The sequence below is a fragment of the Colossoma macropomum genome, unplaced genomic scaffold, assembly GCF_904425465.1.
Source record: "Colossoma macropomum unplaced genomic scaffold, Colossoma_macropomum, whole genome shotgun sequence".
Classification (NCBI taxonomy): domain Eukaryota; kingdom Metazoa; phylum Chordata; class Actinopteri; order Characiformes; family Serrasalmidae; genus Colossoma; species Colossoma macropomum.
In genome coordinates, this window is record NW_023494807.1 from 7,656,476 (window position 1) to 7,668,710 (window position 12,235).

The 12,235-nt window shown below is 40.2% G+C and overlaps 1 protein-coding gene across 1 annotated transcript; it reads left to right on the forward strand.

Moving 5' to 3' along the window:
* Window positions 1–305: 305 nt before the first annotated feature.
* Window positions 306–9,773, forward strand: wdr53 (WD repeat domain 53). Its single transcript, XM_036556254.1, has 3 exons — window positions 306–417; window positions 4,530–5,070; window positions 8,768–9,773. The coding sequence occupies exons 2-3, from the start codon at window positions 4,582–4,584 to the stop codon at window positions 9,455–9,457; spliced, it is 1,179 nt and encodes a 392-aa protein (XP_036412147.1). The 5' UTR covers window positions 306–417; window positions 4,530–4,581; the 3' UTR covers window positions 9,458–9,773.
* The last annotated feature ends 2,462 nt before the right edge of the window (window positions 9,774–12,235 follow it).

Below are 12,235 nucleotides of genomic sequence, written 5' to 3' on the forward strand. Positions count from 1 at the left end.
AGAATAAATTGTTAAAAAGTAAAGATAAATCAACTAAAATATTGCTAATTATCTAGACTATCTTGAGAAATCTTGCCAGAACTTCATCATATATGAACAGAACCAAAATAAATGGAACAGGGTTTCAGGATGATCATTACAGATTTTATATGTGTTTTATATATACATTTTTAAACGTTTGTAAGAACACATTCACAGTGTAAACTCGCTGATTATTTCTTTCTTCTTCTTCTTTTTAAAATTTATTGATCGTCTGTGTTGCTTTCTTCCAGCGCAGTTGACGTCATCAGCGCGCGACGGGCCCGGTCGGACGTACACACGTGTGTAGGCTGCGGTGCGACTGCAGGAGTTCAGCCTGAGGAGAAGTTTAGTTGCAGGTTTTAATAGAAATACCTGCTCTTTCAACACTCATATCAGGTAAATGAATCTTTGTCTGCCTGATCGGTTTAATCTGATCTGTCAACTCAGAGACAACACTGAGGTGAATCTGCTGGAGGACCGAGACTCCAAATCACTGAGGTCTAAATCACTCCGTCCGTATTGACCGAGTAACTGATCCTGCGGGAGAGCTAACTTAGCGCTGAATGCGGGGTGGAGAGTTTAAACGCGTGTTTAGATGTGGACGCTTGTTTAGATTAGCCTCGTGTAGCTGTTCAGTAGCTAATAGCTACAGTAGCTAAAGCGAAGAGCAGAACTCGAGAAGATAGCAGAGACTCTTACTGTCTTACTGACTCTGTGCTGAAATATTCACTCTGCTGTTTTTTATTAGCTTTGGGTTTTGTTTTCTTAGACGTTATTAGAGTTATTAGTGCTAATAAGGTGTTTAAATCGTCTAAGTTAGCCCGTTAGCAGCGTTTCGATAAGTGAGGTGCTAAAAGTATGGAAGCCCGTTTCAGCCGCTGAAGGAATGATTTTTATAGTCATTTAGTCATTATTAAGCCGTTTAGTTATGAATAGAGATGAAACGATATTAAAATTTCATATCACGATTATCATGACCAAAATTATCGCGATTATCGGTATTATCGCGATATTGTTCAAATGTGTTGAAAAGTTAAATAAATAAATAAATAAATACTGATCCACAAACTGAAACTCGTTTCACCAAATTTTATATTAACACAAAAAGAATTGGCAGCAATATGCACTTTTTGTCTGCATAAACATAAAAAAAATAGTCAATACATTTGTAGTATTACTTTTGTATTACTTACAATACATGTAATACTCTGTAAACAAAAGAATAGCAAATGTATTATTATTACTGTTATTACTATTATTATTATTATTATTATTATTACTGTTGTAATTATTTTTTTATTATAATTATTATTATTAATTACAATAACTAGGGATTTCCCTGCATACAGAATTAAATCTGGACCAACTCTGAGGTGGGTATTAATAGAAAATTGCTACTTCTAAGAAGTGCTGCACTCGGGGGGTTTCTGTCCGAACTGCAACTGCAGCATTATTGTGCCGTTGTGGCGCTGAACCCCTAATCAATACAGCGCACCAGGAAAAACAGCCAAACTCACAGAGGAACTGCGTGACCGCGCTGAGCTGCAGACAGTGTAGAACGCACACAGTGTGTCTTCACCTGTGGAGCTGCTTCTCTAAAAGCATTAAAAACTAAAACACAACTTAAAATTAACGCGCATCTGAGCTGCGGCAGAAACACTCCTGAAGTTTAATCTCTGAAACTGCTTTTTCTAAAAACAGCACAGCGTTTACTCGCGCGAGGTCCCGTCTCAAAGCACACTATCTTCCCTATGTAGTGCACTTCGTGGATCATGAAATAGCAAATCCTTCACCCAAAGAGTGCAGGAAATGTTCACAATAACAATATATTAACAACAGGTTACAAATTCCCTATTTAAAACTCAGCTGCTTGTTAATGATGATCGTGTTTGAACAGTAGCGCACTATGTAGGGGACACTGAGTGATTTGAGTGTTATTCTCTTCTCAGAAAGTAAACACTGCAAGCGAGAAAGGGGAGCTGTGCAGATTGAACTTATGCAGCGTCTCGTTCCGGAGCTTGTCTGACTGTTAACTCGGAGCTCATTTTGGAGACGCTGCACCACAGAAACTAAATAAGCTTTAGTTTTGATTCATAGTTGATTCACTGATTTTGACGCTAAAAGCTTCATTTTATATTATTAACGAACCATAAGCACAAGTTAAACCACACAAACCATGACATTTCTTCTGTTTCGAAGTCCCCACAGACTTCTCTGTTAAAGTTAACCTTGCATTCTCTAAAGTAGCAGGTGGTGGTTGCGAAGATGACTCGTCAGGTTGGATGTGTTGCCCCCTTTCGCCGCTATTTTCTTTTGGCCTGTTCTGCAGACAGGGTGGTCATCTGCAGACAGGGTGGTCATCTGCAGTTAACTTTCCGTCTGCATCCTATAAATAAAACCCAGAACATGACCAAACGTCAGACTTGGTCTTCTTAGAAGGCTGAAATATCTCCGAATCTCTGTCACTACATTCCGACATGTTCTCTCTTCTCTCCCTCTCCCTCTCCCTCTCTCTCTCTCTCTCCCCCCCTCTCCCTCCCCCTTCCCCTCTACACACACGCAGAGCTGCATCTGAGAGAATGATTCTGCCTTTGTTTGACTCTGTACAGCGAGTTTTTCACACCGCGGTAATCGACCGCGGTTTTAACGATACCTTAAAGTTCAGACGGTACTACTAACCGTCATTAATTCTACCGCGGTTTACCGTGAAACCGGTAACCGTTTCATCTCCAGTTATGAAGTCATAATAATGAGAAAGTTTTCCATAATTACGACTTAACATCTGAGAGTCATGACTCAGCATCTCAGTCATGACTCAGCATCTCAGAGTCATGACTCAGCATCTCAGAGTCATGACTCAGCATCTATAATCATGTCTCAACATCTCATAATCATGACTTGGCATCTCATTAATTTTGACTCAGCATCTCAATTATGACTCAGCGTCTCATAATCATGACTTAGCATCTCATAATATGACTTAGCATCTCGTTAATTTTGATTCAGCATCTCAATCATGACTCAGCATCTCATAATTATGACATGCTGTCTTATAGTAATGAGATTGTATCTCATTATAAATTTATCATAATAATGTTAGTTTCTCATAGTTATGACTTAATATTCCATGATAATTATCTGCTATCTCATAACAATATACGTTTGATACGTTTGTAATTCAGTCATTATTATGAGATACTAAGTCAATTATAGTATGTTAATTCATAATTATGAAATAGGATCTCATTATTATGAGATAGCAAGTCATAATTATGAAATGCTAAGTATTTATACTATAGCTATATATTTTTCTCCAGTGGTGGAAATGGGCTTCCATATAAAAGTAAGGTGACATAATTTTTGCTGGATTTTTTAAATGATATTCTGATCTATTTAACCTTCAAATAGTCGTCCAGCATTGGGCTGTGGAGCAGTGGAACTGTGTTCTCTGAAGTGATGGAACTCAATGAACTGAATGCAATCAAATCCTCACAGCAATTAATACTTTTGATTTCAGCCATTTACCAGCCTTCCTACACGTAGGTAAGGAGGGTAAAATAATGACATCAATATGATAATAAAAAGGAACAGAAAAGACACAAAAACAACGTAAAGTTAATATATTAGGACGTTATAGGAAAAAAGAGTAAAAGCTTAATTAATACACAACGTTAAAGCCACTGTTCTGAACAGTGCTTTATAAAGATACAGCCTTTCTTTCCTTTTAAAGTCTTGATGTAATGTTTAAAGGGGAATTTCTCCATAAGTAACTGTTAAAAAGTACTTCCGAGTGGTTTCATGCGAAATGCTCTATGTTTATAGAACGTTACTGAGAATTGTTTACAGTGGTGGTGATAGGAACCAGATATCTGAAGAGTTTTACTGCCTCTAAAAGCTCCTTCACCGAAAGTCAAATTAAGCGATTTTAATGATGCATTCTGATGTCTGAGACATTGCTTGAGATTTCACCAAACGATTTTGGCTTAAAGCTTTTTTTTTATAATGTTCCTGGCAGAGTGACATTGCAGGTCCAAATACTTTCTAAAGAAAACATCTATTTTTTATTTACCATTACTTTGTCATCAACATTACATATAAAAACTCAGAAGACACATGTAGGTTCACTGGTGGTGTTAGACAGTAAATAAAATGGCTGTATTGGTATTACACCGGGACCCCTGGTTCCTCTCACCACCACTGTAAAGAAATCTGACCTTAATTTCTCTACGAATTAACCATTTCACACATTGAATGACTTTCTTTACATCTCAACAGTTGAACTATGAAGAAAATTTTGGGGACGGATTTTATTTGTAACTACTGTAATACTGTACTGTAATAATACGATTTACAGTATTACTGTACTGTAATACTGTACAGTACAGTATTATTGTACTGTAATACTGTAAATCGTATTATGAAATCAGTGACCTTTCTCAGATCTAGAACGTGGTCTAAGATAGTGGTACCATCTCACCCTTTTGCTCAAATCATTTTCCTCCTCATAGGTGCGGCTCACATCTTCGTCCCGGCATCGGCGAGTGAGCCCTGGTAATCAGCATGGCCCAGAGGTGGGCTGGGGGCCACTGCGCCTCTGTGCTCTGTGTTGGGGCTGCAGGGGGAGCGGAAGGTTTGCTTGCTTCCGGGGCTGAAGGTGGTGAAGTGACTGTGTGGACCCAGGAAGGGGTGCCTCTGGCCCAGCTGCACCTTAGCGGTCAGGAGGACATCACATGCACAGCTTTCTCCCCGACGGCCCCGGGGCTGCTGTATGCTTCTCATGGGGAGACGGTCAGTGTGCTGGACCCTCGCAAACTCACAGGGCCGATAGAAGAGCTGCAGAATGTTGGAGAGGATGAGATTAATTCATTGTCAGTAAATGAGACGGGCACCTCGCTGGCCCTGGCTGACGACTCCGGGGCTGTGAGGGTGGTGGACCTGCAGACGAGCAAGGTCTGCCGGACGCTGCGGAAGCACACCAATATCTGCTCGTCAGTAGCCTTTCGGCCACAGAGACCACAGAGCCTCGTGTCTGCGGGGCTGGACATGCAGGTGAGAGTAGATGACAAATGAATATATTTTCCTGTATCTTTCAGCATCGCTGCTAAGACGAAACCTCGTATCTCCAAAACGGTAACTTTACAGGAGGAAGACAAAACTTTCTCAACTTGTAATAGAAGTTAATATTAAACTTTTTTCCCAGTAATTTTGGACCATTTCTGTCACTCCATTCTTCGTGAAAGGTTTACATAATGTCATGGGCAGCTGGTATTTTCAAATTACGTAAAAATTAAAGGTGGGGAACAAAATAACAAAATTAAGATAGAAGGTTTTTTTGTCCCTCACCCCACCACACCCACCATCCCCCCGTCCTACAGCAACAGTGTGCATTTGCTAATGCTCTAGGCTGGGTTTTCCGAAAGGCCTCACAAATCCATAAAGAGGATTTTTAAATGGTGAGCATCACAGTAAACACAAACAAAGATGATCTTAACAATGAAGCCCATTTCGGGCGGGAGTTTCACGTGAGGAGGTGGGGTAATGCCAGTTCACCGCAGGACATGAGGAGGTGGTTTGGGGTTTTTTTCTGTGAGGAGGTGGGGTAATGCCAGTTTACCACAGGAAGCTGTATTGTTTATGACCGATTCGCACGGGATGATAAATCTCAGTATAAATGACAGAGATGGGATTCATGCACTGCCTTGACTGAAAAAATGTAGAAAACATGTTAAAAGATTTAATTTAACCCTTATTTTATTTAACCCAGGGGTTTTCAACCTGTTCCACCTCAAATCACATCTGTTTATACCTACATAGCGGTCCACCGGAAAAATAAAATCTTCCTTTCTTTTCTTTTTGTAAGTGCTGACACTAAAAAACCTGAGAATCAGAGCCTGAAAAGGATCCAGTTCAGTCACAGAAACATGGTAACACTTTTTTGTAGGGTAGTGTTCATAGGGCTACATGAAGCCTACATAAGCTTGTCATGACCACATACGTAACCCTACATAAATGTTTATAAATGCTTGTGCCAGCCTCCCATCCCCCGGGCTCTCGCGGCCTCTATTACTCTACTCTACTCCACAAGAGTACATGTTTGGTCTCAAGATTTCGCTTTAGTTTAGTGCCTCATCTGAAATAGCCTAACCTCAGTCCACTCAGTGGGCTTTTGATTAGCGTCATCACAGTCAACAATAATAATAAACCTCACTTTGATCTGCTTCTTTGTCATTGGTTATCAGTTTGAGTGTAACCACTCAGGTTGCTGATGCTGGGCCAGAAATATGCTTCACGATACACCAGCCAAAGTCGAACACATCTTCGTTATTATTTTACGGCTTGTGCTACAGGAACGATATAAGAGCATATAAGAGTCAGTGAATGCTGTGCATCATTAGCATCACCATTAGCTTGGGAATCAACAGCCAGCAGTCAACATCACCACATAAAATCAAACATTTTTGAGCCATTTTTCGAGTCGTACACATGAGATAGGATAGTAACGTTACATGTCAGCTTGGTTTTAGCCACAGAGAACACAAGGAAACGCTTCTTCAAGTGCTTTTATTCTCCGTTTTCACAGTATATCACAGCGTTTTTACAGATATGTCTATTTGCTTGGGATTAAAACAGTCTGAGCTTATTTCTACAGCTCATTTTAAGAGGGTGGGAGGGGTGAGGATGACTAAAAATGACTGACATGGTGCGTTCAGACAGGACTAAAGTCACTAAGAAATGCTGGTGAAAATGACATAATAATTATTAAATGATGGAGTAATATAACATCTTAACATTTTTATATATCTACAATGAATATTAACAGCTTCCTGTACAAAAGTTTAAATAATCCTTCTTGGGAAAATATACAGTCCGAATATCTTAAAGTGGGTTTTCAGCACTGAAATAATAACTCTAAGATGTGATGGCAGTATATTAATACTACACTGAATCAGAAGCTGGTTGAAAGATATTCAGTTTTGAAAATGAAAATATTCATCATTCGGGTGGAAAAAAAGTGTATTTATATAATTTGATTACTTTGAACACATGGTGAAAATTATCCTTAGGGTTTCTTATATGTTCAGTACAAATTTCAGCCCGATCCATCGTAAAGTAAGCAGTTGGTGAGGCTTGGAGTGCACAAACAAACAAAGAGTCGGGAACATTATGAAAAAGGGCTAAACTTCAAAATTTTATAACTACAAAAGTACTTGGAGTAGAGCTATAGGATTTTGCAGGGTCCTCTGAATTTAACAAGTTTTTTTATTTTTAATTATTATTAAAATTTTCTTAAAATCCATGACATGAAGTGAGTTGGTATTGAATGACCCTATTTTATCTCTCAGGCTCAGTGAGACACAGAGAAGCCCATAGCTGTCACAGTGCTTGGATCAGGTTTTTCATTTCCCATCTTACTGCACCCACATCTGTGGACAGTAAGAACAAGAGGACTCTGGTACTTCTATTCTGAAGCGCTACACACACACACAACTAATACTTGAGGCTGTTTATATGCGGAGAGCTCTTCCACTTTCCAGTGAAGAAGCTGTGAATAAACCCAAATCAATCTGTCCAAATAACGTCAGTGCAGATGTTTCTTTAGCCACTTCTGGTTCTGTTTGCCTATTTATTCCTGCAGGTTTCCATCAGATGCTTTCATATCTGTGCTAAAGTACAGAGCCAAAACAGCAACATTGTCTAGTGCACTTATTTATGGACTGGCTGTGCTTCAAGTTCTGCATGTACATGTTAAATATATTAAAATTATCTGGAAATCATAGACTGTTATTTGAACTTCAGTGACATAAGCAGAGATACAATGGAGGTTTGGCTGTGGAAATAAAGAAAAACAATGCTGACCTCTAGTGGCCATAAAGTAGTAAAGGCTTGCTCATATTTAGTGTCTTTGTACGAAAGATAATGATAAGCAGAGTTTGTACAACATGTTATACTGCGCTGTCCTATTTTTCCAAGGCATATGATAAAAAGGACAGCCATGTTCTTTGGGTGATGCTCAAATTGTTCCTTACTGCGATCTTCACTGAAGTGTGGTATGAAAATGAGACCTCTGACCAGTTACTGAATGGTTTATTTGTGTTTTTAGCATCCATTTAGAATCACAGATGATCTTGGGAGGAATTTTGATAAATCAAGGCATTCAAACTAGAGAACAGACATGAACAGTTTTGGTCAAAACAATGCAGGCCAGTCTTTAGGCTTTTGTTCACTAACGTGCGACAGTGTAAACTACAGTGAAAATTAGTTGCATCTGGCAATTTATTTAATTGTAAAATCCTAAAATATTACAATTGCTTTTGTATTTGTGCTGAGTTTTAGGGTTGAATTATATTTCTTCATCTGTGTATCTGTGAACTTGGTGCGCAGATGTTCACAGAGGTGTCTGCCAACATACTTGCACGCAACATGAACGTGGGCACTAGAGGGCAGCGTCTGAACCAGAATGTACAGAAAGCGAAAAGGGACGTTTTCTTCTCTCTCTAATAATCAATTCACTGTTTTTGTAATATTGGGAAGATGAGTCTGAAAAATGTTCGTAGGACCTCTTTTACCAGTCAAAGCAGAACTGCTTCATTTGATTTTGCACTAGTTTTGGTGTGGGTCTAGTATTATTGAGTCTTGCACCACCCCCCAATGCTACCAGACAGCCAATCAGCATTTTCTCTGCGACTCAGTGCATAAGTATAAATCAGCCTTCATTTGCTCACGCTGTGTCCCTCTTTTCCTTCAGGTGATGCTGTGGAACCTGCAGAAAGCTCGGCCGGTGTGGACCTACAGTCTGCAGGAGACGGCCGAGGAGGAGGACGGGCACCAGCAGAAGGCAGGTCAGCTCTTTAACCCCCCGCTGGCCCACTGCATCACCGTGGCATCCTGCGGGAATGTGCTTGCGTGTGCTGCTGAGGATGGCCGCGTGCACCTCACGCGTGTGGGCTCGGGGTCCAGGCATGAACAGCAGGGGGCGATAAAGGCTCACAGCCAGGGGGTGTCCCAGGCCCACTTCCTCAACTTTATGCCCCACCCGTATTGGCTGGCCACCGGGGGTAATGACGGAGTGGTGTCGCTGTGGGATCTGAGCGAGAACCCCCTGGTGGCCGGGGACGGGAAGGGTCAGGGGTCAAAGGTCAAAGCAACTGCTCACCGCAGGAAGCCCAAAGGCAAAGCCAAGGCTAAGTCTCAGAGCCACGGAGATGCCAAGGTAGACGGAGAAAAGACTGACAGGAAGGAGGAGGAGGACCTTTCAGAGGAGGCCAGCAGTGCAGATCCAAATCAGGAGAAAAGCACAAAGACTGGACCCAAACTGAAGTTCATTCATGAGGAGAAGGTGAACTGGGTGTGTCCGGCTATGCTAAAGGGTCAGCCTAGTCTGCTAGTGGCAGACCAGAGCTCCAGTTTATCTGTCTACTCTCTGGCTGGACTATAGCACCACTCAGCTGTCAGTTTGAGAACCTACAGAACTGTTTAGCTTAATTTATTTCTGTTATGAATAAGCTGAGGGTGCTGAGTGTGTCTGGGGAAAAATATGTGACTGCATTGGACTGAAGTGGCCTGACTGTAGGGGTGGGCAATATGTCAAATAATATTAGTATTAGGGATGCATGAGGGTTTGGGAGCTATCCACTTCAAACAGTCTCCAAATATTACCGCAGTATGCAGTATATACACCAATCAGGCACAACATGATGACCACCTCCTTGTTTCTACGCTCATTGTCCATTTTATCAGCTCCACTTACTATATAGGTGCACTTTGTAGTTCTACAGTTACAGACTGTAGTCCATCTGTTTCTCTGCATACTTTGTTAGACCCCTTTTACCCTGTTCTTCAGTGGTCAGGACCCCCCATGGACCCTCACAGAGCAGGTACTATTTGAGTGGTGGATCATTCTCAGCACTGCAGTAACACTGATGTGGTGGTGGGTGGTAGTGTGTGTTGCGCTGGTCTGAGTGGATCAGACACAGCAGTGCTGCTGGAGTTTTCAGTGGTTGCTGCCAGTGCTGGCTAAACATTCTGTGTTGTGAGAAGTTTTTGACAAATGGAGGATCAGACTGATTATTTCGCACAAGAAAACGTAAGAGATTTTTTGTAATGCAGTCATAACAGTGAAATGCAGCCCATGTGACTTGTCGTGTCAAAATGAAGCCAAACTTATTTACGCTGTTTTCACGTCATATTTTTTTTGGTACTTCAGATGTATTTGCCTCATTGAAATGCAACCAAAACAGTGAAATGCAATGCACACATGACATGCATGCAACAATAACATGGAGAAAACCAAAAAAGAAGTAAAAGATCAATTCCATCAATTAAACATTGTTTGAAGTTCTGCACAGTGGAAAACAATGAAGCTGTGCATTTATTACATTTCAAGGTGGATTGTATTCAATTCTGACATGAATTCAGCATTTTATTTTTAAAATGCAAATCCTCGTGTATAGTTTTTCCAGTAAACAGGTCAAGCGACTTGAAAACAGTGTAATAGAGGTTTGTTTTTAATTTGGCATGTATTCTGCATGACACTGGGAAAGTAACGTCGTGTGTGAACTGCATTTCATGTTTCTCCACTGTTTGGCATGAATTCCTCTCTATATTATGGCTATTAATGTGCAAATAATGTTATTTATATCGTGATTTTGGCTCATGGAAACTATAAATATGCTAGTGTGTTTGAAGTGTTTATTCCTCACAATATGAGTTTCTGGTTAAAAAAAAATGCAGAAAACAGAAATCAGCTGAAATTAATTACAGTACACATTCTGGATATTTCAGAGGCATCATCTAGACAGAATAGCAGCTCTCAGACACTTTGTTAATGTAAGTCCCCTTTTGTGGGTAGTTGGTGCCACTACAACCCCCACCCCATCCCCACTGTCCACTGACTTTTCAAAGAACTGCATATTTCGGTGGTTGCGGTGTAAACAGTGTCCTTCAGCGTGGTTTGATGCGAAACGACTCGTAGAGATACTTACTGACTGAGTTCTCTGCAGTGGTGGTGAGAGGAACCAGGGGTACAGCCATTTTATCTATTGATGAACAGTGAACCTGCAGATCTGAGTTTGATATGTAACGTTAATGAGGGTAAATCTGAAATGTTTTCTGTTCAACATTCTTCATTTCAGTGCCCTGAATGATCCCCTTTAATAATTGCTACCATTATTACATAAGTACCACTTTCTACAACCATTTTGACCAAATTAAAACTTACTAAGCAGAGATTCAACTTCTGGTATTTTTCCATGGCCTCCAGTTTGAGAACTGCTGTTCCAGACCACTGAACAAATGCAATTTAAAAAAAACTAGTCCAGTGATAGAGAGCCTGTAAACACCTGTTGCATAGTAACAAGTGGTTTCAGGATCTCAGTGCATTATGCTATTACATTTACTCATACTCATCATTTGATTTCTTAAATAGTTAAAAAAAAATATTGGCATATATGGCAATAACAAACCTTGGATACATATCATGTATTGTAAAATGGCAAGTATCCCGATGTTATCTTGCCATATCACCCACCCTTACCTAACAGAGCTGTTTCCATCTATTGATTTGTTTCTTTTTTAGTTGTTTGCGTGCGTCTGCTGTGCATGTCTAGACGGTCTTCTGATATAATTAAAACTTGAGGTCACCAAGGCTGTGTTTCATCTAAACTGCGGTCATTTCTGTGCTCTAATGAACACACACTGAAAGGAAGAGTTTGCCTTTAATGCTTTAGCGCTTCAAAATTACTGAATTTATAGACAGTAAATGGACAAACTAATTTGTGTGACTGCACAGTAAATCACTGAATTATTTTATAGTCATACTAGTAGTCATACTTGGATGTTCGCTGTGCAGTTATTTCCCCTTTATTTACTAACAGAAGTGTTTTACAGTAATGCTGGAGTAAAGGTGTGTAATCTGGTCTTTCTGACAAACAGTGTAAACAACTGACAGACCAACAGTGACCCAAACACTGCTTCATGTTTAAAAAGGTGAATTCCACTGATTTTTCTTTCAGTCTTTAAGATTTGTTTGATGTGAAATGGTTCATTTGTAGACAAACATACTGACTTACATTTCTTTACAGTGGGGGGTTAGGAACCAGACGTCCTGATGTCTACACTGCAAATAAAGCCAGTTTATTTACTATCCAGAATCACCATGTTGATTTTTGGGTTTTTATATATTTACGAACTGTTGATGGTAAAACAGTGGTCAATC